This window comes from Histomonas meleagridis (genome assembly GCF_020186115.1).
Source record: "Histomonas meleagridis strain 2922-C6/04-10x chromosome Unknown contig_59, whole genome shotgun sequence".
Taxonomy (NCBI): domain Eukaryota; phylum Parabasalia; order Tritrichomonadida; family Dientamoebidae; genus Histomonas; species Histomonas meleagridis.
Genome location: NW_027150901.1, coordinates 1 through 21,875, shown reverse-complemented (window position 1 = coordinate 21,875; position 21,875 = coordinate 1). Strand labels below are relative to the sequence as shown.

The 21,875-nt window shown below is 28.8% G+C and overlaps 7 protein-coding genes across 7 annotated transcripts; 6 read left to right on the top strand and 1 right to left on the bottom strand.

Annotated features, from left to right (window-relative positions):
• Positions 1 to 1,007: 1,007 nt before the first annotated feature.
• Positions 1,008 to 3,545, top strand: GO595_007751 (uncharacterized protein; the record flags this gene model as incomplete). The annotated part of the gene is made up of 1 exon (XM_067921249.1): positions 1,008 to 3,545. The coding sequence occupies one exon, from the start codon at positions 1,008 to 1,010 to the stop codon at positions 3,543 to 3,545; it is 2,538 nt and encodes an 845-aa protein (XP_067771981.1).
• A 312-nt stretch (positions 3,546 to 3,857) lies between these two features.
• GO595_007750 (ribosomal protein L31e) lies at positions 3,858 to 4,190 on the top strand (the record flags this gene model as incomplete). The annotated part of the gene is made up of 1 exon (XM_067921248.1): positions 3,858 to 4,190. The coding sequence occupies one exon, from the start codon at positions 3,858 to 3,860 to the stop codon at positions 4,188 to 4,190; it is 333 nt and encodes a 110-aa protein (XP_067771980.1).
• A 341-nt stretch (positions 4,191 to 4,531) lies between these two features.
• Positions 4,532 to 4,741, top strand: GO595_007749 (mitotic-spindle organizing gamma-tubulin ring associated-domain-containing protein; the record flags this gene model as incomplete). Its single annotated transcript, XM_067921246.1, has 1 exon — positions 4,532 to 4,741. The coding sequence occupies one exon, from the start codon at positions 4,532 to 4,534 to the stop codon at positions 4,739 to 4,741; it is 210 nt and encodes a 69-aa protein (XP_067771979.1).
• Positions 4,742 to 12,432: 7,691 nt separating this feature from the next.
• Positions 12,433 to 13,722, bottom strand: GO595_007748 (F5/8 type C domain containing protein; the record flags this gene model as incomplete). Its single annotated transcript, XM_067921245.1, has 1 exon — positions 12,433 to 13,722. One exon carries the CDS (start codon positions 13,720 to 13,722, stop codon positions 12,433 to 12,435), a length of 1,290 nt encoding a protein of 429 aa, XP_067771978.1.
• Positions 13,723 to 14,395: 673 nt separating this feature from the next.
• On the top strand, positions 14,396 to 14,992 carry GO595_007747 (small GTP-binding protein; the record flags this gene model as incomplete). Its single annotated transcript, XM_067921244.1, has 1 exon — positions 14,396 to 14,992. The coding sequence occupies one exon, from the start codon at positions 14,396 to 14,398 to the stop codon at positions 14,990 to 14,992; it is 597 nt and encodes a 198-aa protein (XP_067771977.1).
• A 410-nt stretch (positions 14,993 to 15,402) lies between these two features.
• On the top strand, positions 15,403 to 17,241 carry GO595_007746 (CAMK family protein kinase; the record flags this gene model as incomplete). The annotated part of the gene is made up of 1 exon (XM_067921243.1): positions 15,403 to 17,241. One exon carries the CDS (start codon positions 15,403 to 15,405, stop codon positions 17,239 to 17,241), a length of 1,839 nt encoding a protein of 612 aa, XP_067771976.1.
• Positions 17,242 to 17,578: 337 nt separating this feature from the next.
• GO595_007745 (enolase family protein) lies at positions 17,579 to 19,036 on the top strand (the record flags this gene model as incomplete). The annotated part of the gene is made up of 1 exon (XM_067921242.1): positions 17,579 to 19,036. One exon carries the CDS (start codon positions 17,579 to 17,581, stop codon positions 19,034 to 19,036), a length of 1,458 nt encoding a protein of 485 aa, XP_067771975.1.
• Between the last annotated feature and the right edge of the window lie 2,839 nt (positions 19,037 to 21,875).

Below are 21,875 nucleotides of genomic sequence, written 5' to 3'. Positions count from 1 at the left end.
TAATAAATATTCTGAAATTACCATTGTTGTACTCTACATTGTTTTGATTTTTGTTAAATTTTTTATTTACTGGGGTTTTTAAGTATTATATATTAGGTATTTAATAATTTCCGTGCATGCTTTTTAAGTATTATTCATTTGGATCTTAATATAAAACAAAGAAGAAAACACTTAATGGAAAAAATAGATTAACAATATCTATATTACCTGAAGAAGTGCTGTTTGAATCAATTTAAGCAATTTTGAAATATTATTTTTTAATCAGAAAAAAAAATTTGAAATAAATATTAAATAAAACAAGATAATATTTTTGGCACTGATGTCAATCTCTTCTTGTTCAAGAAGTGATTTAACATTTTCTATGTAACCTTTCAAAGATGCTGTTTTGAATATTTTGAACAAAGTCCAAATATTATTTTGAAATATTATGTTATGAAAAAAAAAAATATCTTTAGAATTAATATCAATTCCTTTTTGTTCAAGAAGTAATTTAAGTGCTTCAGAATGATTATAAAAAGATGATATCATAATAATGTTTCAAATATTATTTGGAATTTTTAAAGATTTAAATTTTTTTATCAAGAGTGTAAATATTCATCTTCAAGAATTAATTTAATAAATTCAAAATTTTATATTAAGTTGGATTTAATATCTTTTCTGAACTTATTAACATGGAAACATTTAACTAAAATTAAATTACTAATCACTAATGATTCATTAACTCTCATTCCTCTATTTTTAATCAAAGATAATAACAATTCATATTACAAGAAGAAATACATTTACTTATTAAGCCGAAAATTTTATTTTCATATATATAATAAAAAATATCATTTCGCTGAAAATCAATTAAAATTTCAAGTGATTCTGAGATAGATGAATGATGTTGTTCACTCCATTTCATATCACAAGTGAAAAATGACATTTTTGGCGGTTTTTGTCTGGCGAAAATAAACGATTAAACCGAAGTTTCTATTCACAAAGAGACTCGTAAAAAAGCATTCCAAATGAATGAAAATATAATTCTTGCTGCTTTGGATCAAATGGGTAGCAAGCAAGAAGCTGCTTTACTTATAAGCAATGCAGTACAAGAAAATCCGATTTTATTTCTCCAAATCACTTCTCGAATCATTTTACAAGAAGACCCACCAGAGACATTGGTCAAAAACTCTGTTACTGTGATGGGAAGAATTTTGGGCCAAAATTCACAAATTTTCATTTCATTAAATGATGAAGATAAAACATTCCTTAAGCAAGCATGTCTCCGAGCTTTAATGTATGCAGATGAAGGGATTCGTTCTGGAGGCGCATATTGTATTTTTAAAATTATGTTAATTTATCATTTAAATGATGCTTCAACATCCCAAAAGTATCTATATGAATTACTCAGCCATCTATTTGAAATAGCTAGCTCAGACAAATATGGGAATTTTGGTGGTATTGGTGCAGTTGAAGCTATATGTAATTTTATTCAAAGCAAAGATTTCAAGGCCACAAGAATCAAACGCAAAAACGATATAAATATATTTGGCGTATGTCTTAAATTCCTTTCCCAAGACTATCCACCCTTATTTAAAACGAAAGCATCCAAAACACTTTGCTATGCCATTAAAAGATTTCCAAACGTATTAAGCAACAAAGAGATCTCACAACAAACATTTCAAATCATCTTAGCCAATGTACCAATTGATGATAATGATCTTCATCAAGCTTTACTTCGTTCCCTTAGCTACTATATGATTTATACATATGGCACTCTTGAAGTTCCTTTATATGAGATCATTTTCCAAAACACAATTAACGATATTCGATCTCCAAATTTACAACGTGTTTTACATGTTATTTCTTTATGGAAAAAATTTGCTGACTTTGAACTTACTGCTAAAGGCGAGGGGAGTTTTTTAGGAATAACAGCAAAAGTTGCAAGTACAATTGATCCAATTTTAATAGAAAAACTTTCAACCGCTAATATCGAATCATTTCTTGACCAAACACAGTGGTTTGAATCTAGAGCGGCTTATGATTGTTTAAATAGCTTTGCTAAAGTTGCTCCTGAAATTGTTTTTACTCATACACAAGAGTTTTATTTTAATGTTCAAAATTCGGCGAATGCTTCAATTGAAAACAAATTTGCTGCTATTTGCGCAGCGCAAGTTTTGGTTAAGATTGAATCGGAACCAACATTAGCATTCATTTCACAAACTATGCCATCGATTTTAAGCTTAACGGCCACCGACAATTACGGTTTACAGGCGGGTGCGTATGCACTTTTGATTACAATAGTGGACTTTTACAGTCAACAATTTGAAAACATTGAATTGATGAGCGCGGTTTTGACATCTATCGGAAATGGAATCGTAAGCCCAAATATAGAACTTTTCCAATTATCATTATCTCTTTTAGACATGTTGCTAAACGTGTTTAGCCCAGAAGATCAAGAATCAGCTATTGGCGTCCAATTTGAAAACATAATGAAAATGTTGAATACAGCAGTTCAAAGAAGAGATGTTATGTCCGATCAAATGGTGGCAGATAAGCTGTTCAAGACAATTTCAAACCTAATTCAAGTACAACCAAGGTCAAATTTGGGCGTAATTTCTAATCTTGCTTTAAGTTATATTCAACAATTTGGTGCATCTTTCCAAACTGAACCTCAAGGATCAATTACAAGATTTTGTTTAAACAAAATATTCTGTGGTATTTCAAAAGTTCTTGATCAAGAATCAGCTTTTGAATTTTGCAAACAAGTAATGCCTTTGTTAATACAATCATGTCACGTTGATAGCAAAAACATTGATGATACATTTTATACAATCTCTAGTATTTTTGAGAGCGTTCGATCAAGTTCAATCGAATATTCAAGTGCACTTTTGCCAATTATCAAAGAGGCTCTTGAATCACACAATCCTACAGTTGTCATCAGTGCATGCTTTCCGCTTATGGATTTCTTCCGATATCTCAAAACTGAAATGGGTAATTTCGTTATTCCATTTCTTGATACCCTCTACCGGATCATTACAGACACAAACAATGCAAGTGTTCTTAGTCATGTAATTTATGCTATATCTGAGGTTCTTTCTGTTCCTAACATTGGCCCAATGCTTGAAAGCGTCAGATGCCAATTAATTGAAACTTTGATAACTGTTATGAAAATGATTCAATTTTTTGAAAAGGCCGATAAAGAGAGCACGTTAACGATTTTCCAAGGAATAATGAACTCATTTAAAAATATTTGTTTCATGTATCGTTACGAAATGCAACAAGAGGAGTACGGTAACTACAAGCCTTCTCCGTTCATTGAGAGGTATCAGATGAGTTTTATAGAATTGATTAATATTGGAGATAAATATAAGTTAGTCAATGAAAATATTCTTCGTTCTTTTTTGGATTACGTTAGTGAATTGATAGATAGCTTTACTGTTTTCTGCAATATGAACGTTTTAATCCATAAGCAACCTTTCAGAAATTATTTACATTTGGCATTGAAATGTACCAACCTAAGAGAAAAGGCGATGAAAACAAGAAATAAGTGGAATAACTCATAGATTTGTAAAAAAATTTCTTTTAAATTTTTGTGAATTTGAAATTTGCCTCTTTGAATTAATAACTATTAAAAAGATTGTAGATTTTGCTAAACAGTGGTAACAATTAAAAGTTTGGAAAATGGTTTAAAATATGAATTTTTTAAATTTAATTTAATCTGTAAAAAATATTCTTACATCTATCAAATAAGATATTAATATAGGAATAATTAAAGAGAATTACTTTCAATTGTATGATGATTTTACTGCAAATGAATTTTTTTATAAGACTCCAAAATTTCCTCGGCGGTTTTTTGGGTTTGGCCGACCTCTGAAATGCCTCTCTTTTCTTCCAAAGAACAAGAACCAAAAAAGATCGAAACTACTATTCACTTGCAAAAGCTTGTATACAACTCACGCCGTAAGCTCAAGGCACAAAATGCTATCAAACAAATTGTGAAAACTGGACAGACATTAATGGGAACAAAAGAAGTTAAAATAGATCAAGAACTTAATAGCCGAGTTTGGTACAGAAGCAGAGCCAATCCACCAGCTCGTGTTCGCGTACTTTTCGAACGCAAAGCAGATGACAACGGCAAAATGATCACAACAGCATCATATGTAGATGTTCCCTCTTTCAAGGGGCTGATCACCGAAAAGAAAGAATAAATGAATAAATGCCTTTAAGTTATTTTTAATTTTGACGAATGATTTGCGCTAAGTAATTACATGTACTTAAAAGCAATTTCAAACGATTTAAAAACAAAAGCGATTGCGTTTGGCACTTGGCGATTTTTCAAAAAAAAAAAAAATAAATAAATTTTGATCATTTTTTTAAGGAAAAAATAACTTGATAAAAAAATGTAGTAAATTGATTTTTAATGAAAAGCAAATTTGTTCCGTGAAATATCTAAAAGATAAAGAATGTATTTAATTTAGGAAAATATTTTTATTGAAAAGTGACAGATTATATTTGGCCGTTTAAAATTAAATTTAATTGTTAAACTTTAATGGACAACGAAAGAACGAACCTTTTAGATGCACTTCAAGAACTTTCAGACATTCTTGAAACAGGTCTTGATCGCGAAACTCTATCAATTTTACTTGAACTCACAGAATCAGGAGTAAATCCAGAAGCCTTAGCTGCGTTGATCAAAGAATTACGCAAGCAAAAGGTAGAACAAGATGATGAAGTTCCAAATTTCTTTACACTCAATTAATGAAATTTTTTAAAAATGTTTTTTTTTACTAATTTCTATTTTTAATAAATATATTTTCCAAAAAATCAAACCCTACACAATTTCGACTTGACTTTATATTTTAAGGTTCATTTTGTTTTTAATCAGATTTTGATAACAAATATTTTAATGATATAAAAAAGGAGCACTACAACAACTGTTGTTTTTAAAAGTATTAAGAAATATCAAAACTACTCATGAAAATGATAGTTTAATAAATATCATGGTAAAAATAATGTTTCAATGACCGAGGAATTTTAAAACCACTTGAAATTGAAATCATCTATAAAATCAAGTGGGAAAAAATCTTCTTCAACATTTTTTGAATCCTCAATTAATCTTCTGAATGCATCTAAATCTATTTCTTCATTTTGATTTTTTTTAACTTCTTCCTTTATCTGTATAGGGGGTTGATGCTCCCCATTTTCTTGGTTCATTTTATTTTTTAAAGCTCTGTTTCGAACGCGCTCCAATTTATTCCATCTATTTTTTATGCTGACGTCTGTTCTGCGATCGAAGAAGTGTTCTAATAATTTCCATTTCCTTCCATATTCTTGAACTTTCTGGAAAAGCAAATCGTCTTCTTCTTTTGTCCAAGGAGACTTATTTAATCTTGGGTCTAGATAATGAAGGTATCTTTCTCTACATTGTCTAACATCTCTGCCTTCCATTTTGGTTGCGACCAAATTCCATTGACTTGTTCCGAACTGTTGTACTAATTCTTTCAATCTTTCGTCTTCTTCTTTCGAAAACCCATTTCGAACAAAAGGCTTTTTCGTATTATTTATGAAATTAAAATAATCATTCTTTATTTCCATTTTGGAAGTGACCTGATAATTAATGGTGATGTAACTTAACCTCTATTTCCCCAGAAAAAATTCTTTTAAACCGCTATCCCGGCCACGAAAAGTATTCACTTTTTATTATATAATTGAAATGTGAAGTGACAGAGGGCCAAATGAATCACATTACAACATGCTTGTTGTAATATGTAAAGTAGTTAAAATGAACATTAAAAACTGTTAAGACATTGAATTCACTTTTCAAACAATTACAATGAAAAATTGAATGGGATGATACGTTTATTCGGAGCTTTTCATTAGTTATATCAATTCTGAAGCAGTTTTCGGAGAAACTCCCTGCCAATTTTGAAATGAAATTGTAAAACCAAAACAATTGATTGAAAAGGTGGCCATGACAGACATTATTTGAATTAAAATAATTGTTAATGTAAACACCTGAAATTTTTTTGTATGCTTGGGAAAGCGGTTATCGATAGAACTGCGAATACCGTTACCTCATCATCGCACACAAACTTTTCACTGTCATATATTGAATATTTTAAATACTTAATGACGAGTTTTGGTTGTAAAATCAATTGCAATTGTGCTGTACGAATTACATTTTTCTCCATATTTTTAGATAAATTCGTGTCATCATTCTTTTTTTCCATCTGCTAATAAATAACAAATAATTTTTTTTAGAATTCATACAGTTTTTTTTTCAACATGATGATATTTATAAACGGTCTTAATCAATGAAAACCGTTTAAGTAAAGCCCCAGCGTTCCTAGAGGTTCTTCCTTCATTAATGGGTGAAAATGAAATGTCTGAAATAAAAAATTGGATATGTAAAACACAGTCTATGGATGCATGGGAAGAAGTTTTTATGCCTATATTATTAGAACAAAATAAAACTTTTGATCAAAATTTTGTTTCACAACAAATACTTTGTCTTGATTCACCACCATCCTCTATATTTACTATGAGTTCAACGAGTATTTCAGAATTTCATATGTTTTTTTCACGTATCTTGCCAAATAATCCCATTTCTGACATTTATTTCAATTCCTTAATAAAGCTAATTTCACTTGCTCCTCAATCACAACGAGACTTTGTTACAAGGTTATTATTTTCAAGAGCTACAAAATCACAAATTCTTGATAAAATTGATTCACTCCCAAATTGTTCGACAACATTTATTTATTTATCAACATTTCTTCCAGATCCACGTACCTTTTTAACAGTTTTCTATAGATTATTTGGATCATTTCATACTTTTTCTTCATATGTATCAAATTTTATTATCCGTGAATTTCGTAAAACTCTTAAGACCAATAAGAGCATATATTCACACTTACAAGAAATGATTACTTTTTCGTTTAAAGATGTTCAAATTTCCGATATATTATTTCAAGCATTAATTGACAACTTCGAATACATCAAACCATTACTCACCAACGAAAAGCTTCATTTTATAGAGGCCAAACTCAAAAGTAATGAAAAGAATTTACCGTTATCATTTTTAAAATTTTTAATATCAACAAAAACGAATTATCATTTTACTAATGAGCAAATATGGTCATATACCATTCGATCCACTAATTATATTTTTTTATATTTAGAACAAAATCAAAAGAATTCCAAACACAAATATGAAACGATTATATCCAATGCCATTTCATTACGTCGATCAACTAAATCATTAGAGATACAAATCAATATCTTTTTAGGGATATTAATTTCGATCTTAAAGAACAAATATTTAATGAATGACTTAAACTTTTCAACGATTGGCAATTGGTTTCTTTCATGTATTGAGATGATGAAGATTACCTTTGGTAATTCGATGCTCAACTTAAGTTTTTTAAGCATCTTTTTATTCCTTTGTAAGATCTCTAATTCATTTGCGTTAAATTTCTCGGAAACAATTGAACTACAAACATTTTTCCCAACTTTTATTAAAGAAGGATCAAATTTCACATTATTAGTAAAGAATTTATTATGGATATTAAATCCAATGGAAAATGAATTCCCACTTTTAGGTATTATATATTTTGATGATTTCTCTATTTTCGAAAACAATGAAATTTCATTTGAGTTTTCGAATAAGATAATTCCATATTATATTTCATATTTAATTAATTTAGGAATTAAAATGAATTTAATAAACTCGAATTTATTTAAAGAATTAATACAAACAGTTACGAAATTAATAAAAAGTTCAAATATTATTTTAAGTAAAGAATTACAAAATGATATTTTTATGAGTTTAATTCCTTTGATAGATGAATATGTTTATCTTAAAGAGTTTATATTCATTTGTTTATCGATTATTCCTTCGTTTGAATCTTTTTATAAATATTATAGTATTATATCAAAAGATATGTCTAAAACAATTTCATTTTTAACATTTTTAGCATCAAATTCATTAATTGTTGATGATTATCTTTTAATAAACAAAAAAACAAAAATTCCATTTAACACATTAATGAATACAACTATAACATTTTGGTTAAAGAATAATTTAAATAAAAAACCTTTAAATATTATAACAATTAATGATAATGATAATAAAATTGATATTAATATTAATAAAAATTCATTATCATTATATATTAATAATCATATTGTTAGTACTATAGAAGAAAATAATTTTATTGAAGATTGGTATTTAATAACATTAAGTTTTACTAAAGATAAATTAATATTTAGTAAAAACTTAAAACAAAATTTAATAAAAACTCATTTCCAATTACCAAATATTGAAATTGGTCAATTAGATAATAACATTTATATACAATCAATTCGAGTATTTAATATCCAAAGTTTTGATTTAAAGAAATATTTTTCATTAGGACCAAATTATAAAGAAAAATGTTATCAAAACTTTTATAACGTTGATATTGAATATATAAATTATTCGAATTTCATTTCTTATTTATATATTCCATTTATTAATGATTATAAAAATGTAAATTTAACTAATTTTGATATTAATAAGTCAATTATTTATTCTTTATCACCTCCATTTATTAATAATAATAATCGAATATTACGAAATAATTTCATTAATAATTTAGAATTAATTGGAGGAATTAATTTAATAATTCATTTATTTGTTGAAGTTATATTAAAATATCCGAATTTACAAATAGCACTTTGTGAATTCTTTAGTATTATTATTAATCGATTTCCTTATGTTCATCAATATTTCTTAAAATATAATGTATATCCATTATTTGAACATATTTCGATTAATGAAGAAGCATTAGTTAAAACATTTATATATAAAGAAAATGATAATTTCTTAATATTAAATGGGTATATAGTTAAATATTGGTTATTAAATGTTTCATCAAGTCAAAACAATTCATTTAATATCTTTAATGAAATCTCATCGAAACTTTCATTAAAAAATAATTTTTATGTTAACTTTAATAAGTTCGTATTAAAACAATTTAATTTCTTTAAAAGTATTATCGAATCATTTTCAACAACATCATTTAAATATAATCCGAAACTTTTAAAGTCTATAGTAGATTTAGCAATTATATTAACAGATGAAACTAATTATATTTCGAATATTAAATTAGTTTTTAAGAATTTAATATATTATCATTTAAACTTTTCGAAGAATATTAATGTTAATATTAATAATGATTTAACTATAGCATTATTTGATTTATTATATCAATTATTAGGGAAATTCCAATATAAATCATTACCACTTGAATTAATGTTACCATCTTTGATTAATATAAATAATTCGATTTATCCGATTTTTATAGATTTATTATTACATCATTTATCAAATGATTATATATATATTTTTAGTATTATAATTACTAAATTAAAAGAAGATGAAAAACTTTGTAATACATTATTTAATGCAGCTTTTAATGCATCAATTACAATTCCTTTTAATATGAATTTAGTTTTAATTCCTTTAATTTATTTAACAAAATTTGCTATGGATAAACCTTTTGTTTCAATTATATGTCAACAAACAATTATAGCTATATCAAATGTCGAAAATAATATTGAACGGAATTCATTAAATTTATTATTTGTTTTAATTACTAATTGTAATATTAATATGTTAATATCAAATAATGATAATATTTTTATAGATTTCATTTCAAGTTTTTTGTTCCAATTATTAAAATTAAAACAATTTAATGATTTTGAAGATTTTTTTGTTTCGATTTTATCAATTAAGAAAATATCTGATATGAACATATCGATTATTATCTTAATATTAATGAATAAAATCACTGAAATATATATTAAAACTAATGAAAATATAATGAAAAAAGAATTTATACAATTTTCACTATTATTTATTAATTATATTTTAAATCATTATAATATAACAAATTATAATTCATTAATTGATTTTGTTAATAATTATTTAGAAAGTATAATAAATTTATTACTTAAAATAGATATAAATCGATTTTATAATACGTTCTTCGAATTAATTTTAACATATCCAAATATATCACAAAAAATTATAACAAAACTTGAAACTACAAAAACATTTAATAGTCGAAAACAATTTCTTGACTCAATAAACAAAATCAAAAATCCAAATTCATCAGTAAAATTACCGAAATATCCATTTCTTACCAAAATTAAATATTATGAACAATTAATCAAAGAAAAAGATTTTAAGGATTCGAAAGGTATATTAACTATATGTTGTAAATCGATTATGTATCAATCGAAATCTAAAAACATCGAAAACAATAAAATTTCAACATCATTAATAATTCAAAGATGGAATTTCATATTTTTAACATTATTTAATCCATTAACACATATTTATGATGATTTACCTAAGAAATATGCATTAAATAAATTAACAACACGTAATGAAATCCGGAAAATATTTTTCCCATTAAATCCTTCAATTGATTCATCTTATTCATCATATTGGGAATTAAAATATAACACGAAATATATTCAACCACGATTAACATTAAATGAAGTTATCCCTAAAATTCATTATATTTCAAAGAATATATTATTTAGTGGCGATGCAATATATTTATGTGGAATCGAGTTAATTCATGGATTAATTATTATATATGAAAATAAAATCCAATTTTATGATCAATCAAATGGCGAATATTTCATTATATTTGAATTTAATCGAATTTCTTCAATATCTTTAAGACAATTCCAATATCAACCACGAGGAATAGCAATCGAAGAAATTAATTCGAATATTTCATTATTTGCATTTTGCTCAAATAATTTAAGAGATAATTTCATTGAAATAATGAAAAAATTTAATATTAAAATTATTAATACTTATAATATCTCCGATTTAACAAAACAATGGATACATGGAAACATAACAAATTTCGAATATCTTTTGGAACTTAACTTTAGAAGTGGTCGAAGTTGGTCCGATTATTCACAGTTCCCTTTCTTACCATGGTTAATATATAGTTATAAATCGGATGAAATATATTTACGTGATTTATCTTACCCAATATTTGCACAATCAAATGAACAAAAGAATTCATGTAACGAATATTATAAAGCTGTTGGTCATCATTTCCCTGGTTATATATCAAATATCGCGTCAACTTTATATTATTTGGTTCGTTGTGAAACTGTTACAACAAGTCATATAAAGTTTAATGATAATAAATTCGATTTAGAAACAAGAAGATTTAACTCATTTATGATAACAACAAAAACTATGTTATCTTCGAATGCTAAAACTGTGTTCGAAATGGTTCCGGAATTCTTTTTCCTTCCTGAAATATTCGAAAATATTAATGAAATTCATAACTTCGATAACTTCGTTTTACCAGATTGGGCTAAAACACCCGAAAAATTCGTAAGAAAATTACGGAAAATTTTGGAGTCACCAAACGTGACCGAGAAATTAAATGAATGGATCGACTTGATTTGGGGTATTTGTAGAAATGGTCAATTAGCTTTGGATAAATTTAACGTGTTCCAAGATTATGTATTAGTGTTTAATCAAGATGAATATCTCGACGATCAATTATTATTCAATGCAAAACTTGGACAAATTCATAACTGTGGTCATGCACCAACTCAATTGTTCAATGACTTTCACCCGAAAAAAGTGCCGGTGAAGCCAAAGAAAATTGTAGGGTTTACAACAAATGTGCCGAAGGCTTATAGAAGAGCTTCTTTCGATTCATTGTTTCATTCAAGTTGTACAGATGATTCATTCTTAGGGTTCGAATCAAAGTTTGTTGATGATTTAGCTGTAGAAAATTCTTTTCAAGAAAGTGATACAATGATGATAGCTCATAAAATTCCAATTGTTTCTTATTGGAAGAGCTTGAAATGTTTAGGAGTAATTGGCGCACATCCTTCCAAAATTACAGCTGTTTATTTCCAACATCAAGTTGGATTTGCTGTTGTTGGTCATCTTGACGGTTACATAACGGTTTTTTCGCTTGATCCGTTTTTGTTCGTTAGGGAGATCAAAACCGCAGAGAACCGAAAAGTGACGCTGCTCAGAATATCAAAAAGTGACTCGACGATAGTTGTCTTTCAAAATAATGATGAAAATGGTACAATCATTTCGAATTATTCAGTGAATGGGAAATTCTTAGGGAAGACTACGTTCAAAGAGAAAGTCTTTGATTGTTGTCTAACGTCAAATCCAATTGGAGTCTGTAATAACATTGCGTTTTTACTTACGAAGAAGAAAATTATGTTAATGAAAGTTCCATCGTTAAAGAAATTAGAGAAAGAATATGATTGTCCTGACCCATATCGGATCAACATCGAAAATAATGAACGAGTTGTCATTAGTACTCGGAAAAGAAAACTGTTTCGATATGAAATTTTAACGGAATAAAAATTTTTTTTATTGTTATTTTATACATATCAAAATCAAAAGTCGTTCGTCGAGTCCGAGTCAAAATCATACGCATCGATCGTTTGCGATGATATACTTCGTTCCCTTTCGTAGTTCGATTCACTCGGAAGATTGACAACTTCAACGACGTCACTTTTTTCGGAGTCATCAGTGAAGTCACTCGAAATGACAACAGACGCGTCAACAACGTCACCAGAAAACGATTCGTTTGTACTGTCAGCATTAGAGTCAACGTCTGTCATCTTGATGGGACTTTCAGTTGATTCATCATTTGCTTGTTTAGGTACTTTAATAGGAGCTTCTTCTTCATTTGTATCGATTTTTTCAATTATTTGTGTTTTAATTTCGCTATTTTCATCATTTAGTGGCTCTTCATCATCTTCAAAGTCATCTGTTTTAATGTCTGTTTCTTCTTCATTAATTTCATTTTTTTCTTCCTTTTGAGTTTTCATGAGGTCATCTGTCTGTTCTTTTTGTTTGTTTTGTTTAATTTCATTTGTTTTATTTCGGATTGTTTCTTTTGATTTTTTGATATTAATTTTCGAAATTATTGGACGCGAAATTTCATTTCCTCCTTTAACTCTCTTCATTAATCCGAATAATTCCATTCCAGAGAGACATAATATGTCCATTCCATCATGTGTTTTACCAATTTGAGTTAGTTTAATAAATCTGCATTCAACTAATTCTTTACATTTAAATAAACATGCTTTAAATTTCATGTTAGTTTCCATTACATTATTCCTAACATCTATTGTTTGCCATTTTTTACCATCCATTGAGCCTTCAAGACGCCATCCCTTCAAGTGCCAGTTTGCGCCCGTTTTAATTGAATACTTTTGAGGAACGATAGAAAATTCAATGAGTTCAATTTGAACAAATTGATTTGGAAGAATGGAACTGAACCAAAACTTATTGTGACGAGGACTAATGATTTTTTGTAGGTTATTTGGGGATGTGACAACTATTGACTTATTTTGACGAATCATTGTCTTGAAAACACCTTCTGGATAATCATCATTGAAAAATTCAATGCTTTCAATGGCCATTGGGGATTCGCCTGAAACAAACTTAAACATAAAATAACGTGGTGATTTTGTTGGAAGATCAATTTGTACTGAGTCAAATGGAGATATTTTATCTTTGGAATTCTCAGAATGAATGATCTCCCAAGAACGTCCATCAAATCCACATAATGTCCACATTTGTCTTCTTACTTTAAATGAGTTTGTAATAACATATTTTGTGATAGATATTGAATCAGCAAGAATAATTTTAAGAAATGGCTTCGGACCTTCAATCATGAAAAGCTGGTGACCACTTGGCGGGTTAACAAAAGAGTAAGGATCGTGTGAAGAAGCAGTAATTTTAATCTTATTATTTACAATTGGATCTCCATGACATAAAACTGCTATTTGAGCAAATGCGCCATAATAGGGAGGTTTTTGCTTAAGCTTTGTTATAGTTGTGTGATCTTTGATAAGAACTTTATCTGATTCTGAAGAATCATTGATTCGCTTTGCAGGTTTTGGAAGTTCTAGTATTTGTGGCTTAGCAATTGTAATATGTTTTTGAAGAAAATTTGTAACAAAAGGTGCTTTCCAACTTTTTGCCAATCTATATAACTCAGGAATTATTTTTTCATTAACACTTACTTGCTTTCCGCTTGCAATATCTAAAAACAATTGAAATGCTTCATCACTTACATTGTCATTAATTTTTAATTTTGTGATTGATTTTTGATTATATTGATCTTTAAACCACCCTGAAACTGAAGAGAGAATGTTAGGGTTCACATGAAACTTTGCACCATCATTATGTGTAATTTCAAACTCACGAGGATGTTCTGTTTGCAAAGTTTAGTGTTTAGCATTCAATACGACGATACCAATTTTTCAGAGTATAAACGTTTGCGATTGATTTATAGTTACGATAAAAACAAATTCAATACCAAAAACTGGTTATACTTTTGGCAAAATGGATTTTAAAATCGTCTTTCTTGGCCCATCAAATGCCGGAAAAACCTCAATTATCGAAAGATTTTGTAGCAATGTGTTTAATTTTGATACACTTTCAACAATTGGAGCACAATTTTTCACAAAATCAATTGAAGTTAATAATGAACTTGTTAATTTATATATATGGGATACAGCTGGTGATGAACGGTTTGAGTCCATGCAAACTTCTTATATCCGTGGTGCTAATGGCCTTGTGTTAGCTTATGATTTAGCAAATCCAAATTATAACAACTTGAAAAAGATGCTTCAATTATTCAGAGATGAAGTAAAAGCAGAGCTTCCTGAAAAGCTGCCGGTTATGGTTTTAGGAAATAAGCTCGATCTCATAACAGATGAAAACGAAAAGCAAACGCTGCTTCAACAAGTTATAGAATTTTGTAACGAAACTGGGTTAACACTTCATGAATTTGTTTCGGCAAAAGATGATATCAACATTAATGAATCATTTGTTAAAATTACCCAACAATTAGTTCAGCAACATCAAACATCGACTGCTCCAACAATAAGACTTAGCCAGGATCAAAGGCAAGTCAGAAAGAAAAATGATTGTTGTTAAATTTCTTGTTTAGGCCAAACATAATCTGCTGCACTTAATAAAGGAAACAATTTATTATTGGAGCAAAAATATCTAAACTTTGATTTGTTAAAAAAATAATTGTTTAAATTTGAATCTTCAATTTATTATCTGGATTGGAATAAATAAAATAAATTTTAGCTTAAAATCAAAACATTTTCTCTTTATTCAGCTTATAAAGTTATTAAGCTTAATTTTGTTAAATTAAATTATCGATTAAAAAAAATTCCAAAAATTGCTAACTTTTGGTAATGTCAACCATAATTTATTTTGCTTTAATAGATTAAAAAATTCATAAAGTTGAAATTCGCCTTTAGTTGGCAAACATACATTTGCGCCATTTTGATCGTTCTCATGTGAAATTTATACGTTTTTTGCCAGCACCATCTTGAATGACCGAATGCGACCCCGAAGAGTCTTACGATGATGATGACGAAGAGGAAGATGAAAGTGTTGGCCAATTTCCTAGCTTTTTAGAGTACTTAAAAGATGGCATGAAATTTCAATTTCTTAATTATCAAATTGATAATGTTATTTTTTCAGGAAATCACAGCACTATTTTTAAAACGAAAGGAAACAAGCCGATTGCGCTCAAGGTATATGATTTAAATGATCCGATAACGTCTGGAATTATTTCTTTAAAATCAGATGGTGAGTTGGACCTTCCAAACAAAATGAAAAATTTATACTATAATCAACATCCATTCATACTTCCCATCATTGAAATCACTAAATGTTATCGATCCAATTCGATTGTCGTTGCACTTCCATATGCCGAATATGGAACACTTGAAAATTATTTGGCAGACAACAAAACTTCAGAAAAATTTGTCATAAATTGTTTCTATCAAATTCCAAGTGCTATCGGTTATTTGCATTCAAATGATGTATCGTCCATAAATTTAAATCCTCGTAATATTCTTGTCTTTAATGAAGATTTAATTAATATTTATAACATCCAAAAAGAAAGTGATGAACTTTCCTCTCTATTTTATATTGCTCCAGAAATTCTTAATAATGATAAATCAGATACAAAATCATCAGATGTTTGGTCATATGGTCTTATAATGTATTATATTCTTTATCATGATCTTCCATTTTCAATTCTTAAGTCCAAAACCAAAGATGAAATTATATCATCAATAACTAATAATGAATTAAAATTTCCTGATTCGACGAACAAGTCCGAATTCATTACATTAATCACTAAATGTCTTCATAAAGATCCAAAATTGCGTCCTACATTTGATATCATCTTGCAAACAAAATGGTTTCCGAACAATACTATTTATAACATTGATGAATCCGAAAACGCTTCAAACAAAAAATATTATTCATTTCGATCATTTATAATGGAAAGTCCAACACCTGACATCTTTAATTATCATTTTACGCGTGAAGAACTTGGATCAGGTGCACGAAGTAGTGTTTGGTTATCGATCAACAAAGAAAACGGGCAAAAATATGCTGCGAAAGTCTATAGCAAGAAAGTCCTAATGAAAGCTTCGCTTGAAGATGACGAGTTACCAATAATGTCAGTGCAACGAGAAATCTCGATTTTAGCGATGCTTGATCATCCGCATATTATAAAGATTGAAGAAGTCATTGAAGATGACATTACTGACTCATTAATAATATTCTTTAAACATGCGAAGATGACATTACAACAATACATTGAACATGATCATAACATCTCCGAAAACGAATTCTTGTTATGTTTTTATCAAATTGGGACCGCAATCCAATATATGCACTCGTTAAATGTAGTGCATAGAGATATAAAACCTGATAACATATTGGTGATGGATGAAAATAATTTCGCAATAAGCGATTTCTCTATATCACTGAACTTGAATAAGGAAGAAGATAGAAAAAGAGTAGAAATAACTTTGACATCGCCTGCGTTTTTGTCATTGGAAGAAGCAAATGGCGTCGATGACTTCGACCCAAAAACAGCCGATGTTTGGGCATTCGGAATAACAATGTTCTATTGCATGTACGGATTCTTCCCGTTTAATTTGGATAAAGGAAGAAGTGATACATTGGCATCGACAATCGCTAGAGTTACTAATTTGCTTCAATCTGAAGAATTGGTAATTCCCGACAAAAAGAAATATTCCGATTGCTTCGTGGATTTGATTAAAAAGATTTTGGAAAAGGATCCGAAGAAAAGACCAAATATAAACGAAGTGTTAAATCATAAATGGTTCGAATCGGTACGTAATGAATAAAAAATGTTTTAATTATTTGTAATCGTTACGTTAACAAAAATTTAAATTTGAACTCTTTGATAACATTTAGAAATGAACCAATTTAAAGAAATATTTTGATAATACTAATAAAGTTATAATTTCCTAAAATGTAGCCATAATTTTTCTTGTTGCTTGTTTCTTTAAATGATCAAAAAAGCATTGGAAATCTATATTTAGTGAATGATTAAATTAAATAGTACGATAGATTTACACTCACACAATTTTTCTTGGTTTTGTTTGAAATTTACAGTTAAAATTGAGTTATTTATTTTTCCGGTTGTGATGTCAATTCAAAACCGCTATATTTGGCCACTCTATGTCTCAAGAAAAAACGCCTGCTCAAAAGACTCAAGAATATCTTGATAAATATAAAATAAGAGAAGTTATCCAAGAAGCTGTCAACGAACTTATCGAAACAAAGCCTGACGATGTTCCAGGAGTTCTTGCATCACTCATGAAACGTCGTGCTTTACCACCTGTTGTTGATCATCTTGTTGGACGTCAAGTTCTTGATTCTCGTGGTAACCCAACTGTTGAAGTTGATGTTTATGCAAATTATCTTGGTGAAGTTGTATTTGCAGGACGTTCATCTGCTCCAAGTGGCGCCTCTACTGGCTCCAATGAAGCACGCGAACTCCGTGATACAAATTCCAAGCTTTACTTTGGTAAAGGTACTGTTACGGCAGCATCAAATGTAACAAATATCATTTCACCAGCTCTTAAATCACTTAGCCTTTCGTCACTTGGCGACCTTGATCGTGCAATTTGTCGTTTGGCAGGATCTGAATTAAAGGAAAAGATTGGTGGAAATGCTACAACTGCATCTTCATTTGCACTTGCTACAGCAGCTGCAAACCTTAACGATGAACAGCTTTTCCTCTATCTTGCACGTCAATACCATCGCGAACTTCCTGAGAAATATCGTTTACCAACACCATTTTGCAATATTCTTAATGGCGGTAAACATGCAGGTGGCAAACTCAAGATCCAAGAATTCATGATCTCACCACGTGAAGACTTACCATTCCCAGAGCAATTACGTATTGTCACCGAAATATATCAAAAATTAGGTGTCATACTTTCCAGCGAAAAAGGTGTTTCAGCAAAGAACTTAGGCGATGAAGGAGGTTATGCCCCACCATTAGACACACCTGAAGAAGCGTTGTCATATATCGAACGTGCGATTACTGAATCAGGTTACAAACCTGGTGAAGATGTCTTTTTGGGCTTAGACGCCGCAGCATCTGAGTTTTATGACGAAGAGACGAAGTTATATGAAGTTGAAGTTGGCGTTAAGAAGACTGGCGACGAAATGATACAATACTGGAAAGATATGTTAGAACGACATCCATCCATCATCTCCATTGAGGATGGCTTACACGAGAAGGACTACAAGACATGGATTAAGATGAACAAAGAAATTGGCAAAAAGTGCCAACTTGTTGGCGATGATTTATACACAACAAATCCAAAGACTATCCAAAGAGGTCTTAAGGAGAAGTGGTGTAATGCATTGTTACTTAAGGTTAACCAAATCGGTACTATCACTGAGGCTATGAGAGCCGCGAGAATGGTGTTGGACGAGGGGCAAAAGGTTATGGTGTCGCATAGGTCTGGCGAAACTTGCAACTCACTCATCTCAGATTTGGCTGTAGCTATCGGAGCACAATATATAAAGACTGGATCGTTGGCACGTGGAGAGAGAATACAAAAGTACACAAGGCTTTTGCAGATCTATGAGTACTTGAAGGAAAATGAAATGCTCGATGAGTAAATAAATGAGCAAATGATTTTATGCGTTTTATGAAAGTGATCTGAGAGTAAATTGTAAATCGCATTTTAATATGTTTTAATATTTATGAAAGCAAACTTAACTTGCGTAATTCTTTTTATTAGTGCATATATAAATAATTATAGTAATTTGGTACCTTTCAACATCTCTAACTTGTCTTTATTAATAGATACTTTTGGTACTTGAATATGAATATTTTTCAAGGATCTTTATAAATGGCTTAATAAAGTTACAATCATGTATACAATGAATATTCTTCGATGAGCATGACCGTAAATACACTTTTTGAGTTTTTTACAGATTTTTTTGACTATTCATAGTCTAATACTATTATCTCTAATCCCATTTTTTATCTATTGGAAGGAAATATTTAATTTCGAACTTTTACCCTATATCCTAAGAAGGAATTAATATTAATGCTAGCAATTCGCGAGTTCTATCGTAAAAATTTGAATACATTATATCGATTTAGAAAATCTTCAGTGTCAAGTTGAAACCCCAAAAGATTCTATTTTCCAAGTCTCTACACAGGGATTATTATAGGCACAAAGAATTATGTAGTAAGATTTTTGAATATTTTCCCAACAAAACCAGAGGAACAATTCTTCGATTATCAAAACAGTATAACATTCCTGAATCTGAGGATGGTACCACAATTGGGAAATGGATAAGGAATGGATACAATATGTTGGGTCGAATGATGCTAGTTTTTCCCAATTCTACAGGGATAATGAAAACCCAACCCAACCCAATGGGTGAAGCTTCACCAAAATTTTACTGTTTGAATAAATTCACTTTTTATTTTAATTTTTGTATCAACCGTAATAACCTAAAAGCGGTTTAACCGGTACTATCTCACAACCGTGGGAAATTTGAATACTACCTTATCAAAAAGTGAAGGCCCCATTCAATCATTATGGAGAATTTGAATTAGATGTAATTTGCATTCAAAAATTGGCTTTTAATGTGTTTTCTGCAAAAATATTTTAATTCAATTTCATTTTGAATAATTTACAATTTTCGTCATGTTTTTGAATAAAAATTAGATTTGGCAAAGATGGTGTGGAATGAATGTTGTAATATTTCATTTTCTGCTATTTGATTTCTATTGTTTTATGTTAATTTTCATCTATATGTGCTTATTTTCACTAACTGTATACGTTCTCACTTATATGTGTTCATTTCATTGTCTTATGTTCATTCTCACTTATATGTGCTAATTCTCATTTATTCTTATTAATTTTTTATTATATATGTTTATTCTCACTTATATGTGCTTATTCTCACCTATATGTGTTTCTTTTCATTATTTTATGTACCAACATTTGCTCAAATCATTCAAATATAATTTGGCAAATATATAATTTGAACGACTTACATTTGATATAGATAATACATAGTGAACATGGGGTTTAGTTAAAGATGAATTCAAACTTATTCTAATTTCAGAAATGGAACTCATATGATTAATTATATTCAAAAAGTTTACAAATCAATGTTTACATTATTATTTTAATGAGCAATTGATTTAATTATTCCCATCCAACCTCCACATAACATCGTATATTTTTTTCTTTTTATGTTTATTGCTCTGATCATCGTAAATATTAAATTTCATAAAATTTTAAACTAATAAAACATAAGTAATATGTAGAACATGACAATTCATAAAAATTTATATGCGAAGCAATTGATATTATTGATCAATTTATAAAATATTAATTAGATCAAAAATGAATTTTAATGTAACATTGATATAAAATTTGTGTTGTAATACAGAGACGATTAAATATATCACAATATTATAATTCTTGATCGTAATTTAATTTAATATATAATAATTATTTTTTTTAATTCATCTTAATTAATGCAATGTATAATGTATTCAATGTCGATTATCTGCTATTTGATGATATCTGTTTCAGCATTTTTGCCAGATTTTATTTTTGTTCAAAAATCATGGCAAAAATTGTAAATTATTCAAAATGAAATCGAATCAAAATATTTCTTCAGTCAACGAATTGAGAGCCAATTTTTGAATGCGAATTACACCTTATCAAAATTCTTCATTATGATTGAATGGGGCCTCCACTTTTTGGATACTACCCATTCAAATTTCCCACGGTTGTAGGACAGTACCGTTTAACCTGTATCGGACATGATTTTCTGAATAAAACCACCTTGGGTGACGATAGCCAAACATGAGAGCGGTTTTATTCATATCGTACATAATTTTTCGAATATAACCGTTTTGGGCAATGATACGGGCAACTTGGGTAACGATATGGGCTAATTGAGTGATTTTTAATCGTATTATCATTCAAATTTGAATACAGCCGTTTGGGTAACGATATGGGCAACGATACGGGCTAATTGAATTATATTGAAATTTACCATATTACCACCAAACGAATTACTTGTGCACTCAACTTATTATACTAATCGATCCCATCAAAACGAATGACATATGACAGTCATACCAAAATTAGTATGTTTAATTCGATAATGGCATCGAAAAATTATCAAATTTAATCATTTCATCATTATAAATTTTGGATTTTACATATCAAAAATTTATAAGCCAACCCATAATTTCAAAATTACATTATTACTCGAAATTATAGTTATCAAAATTAAAAAAATCAAAAAAAAAAAAAAAAATTCAAAATATCCTAATATATAATATATTCAAACATTATAGAACAATGTTTTTAAATTATACATATTCAGTGTTATATACTAATATTATTTTCAAACTTTTTATTGAGGAAATATTTGTCAGGTACCATTAACGTTTTATGACACATCACATTTTTTTTTT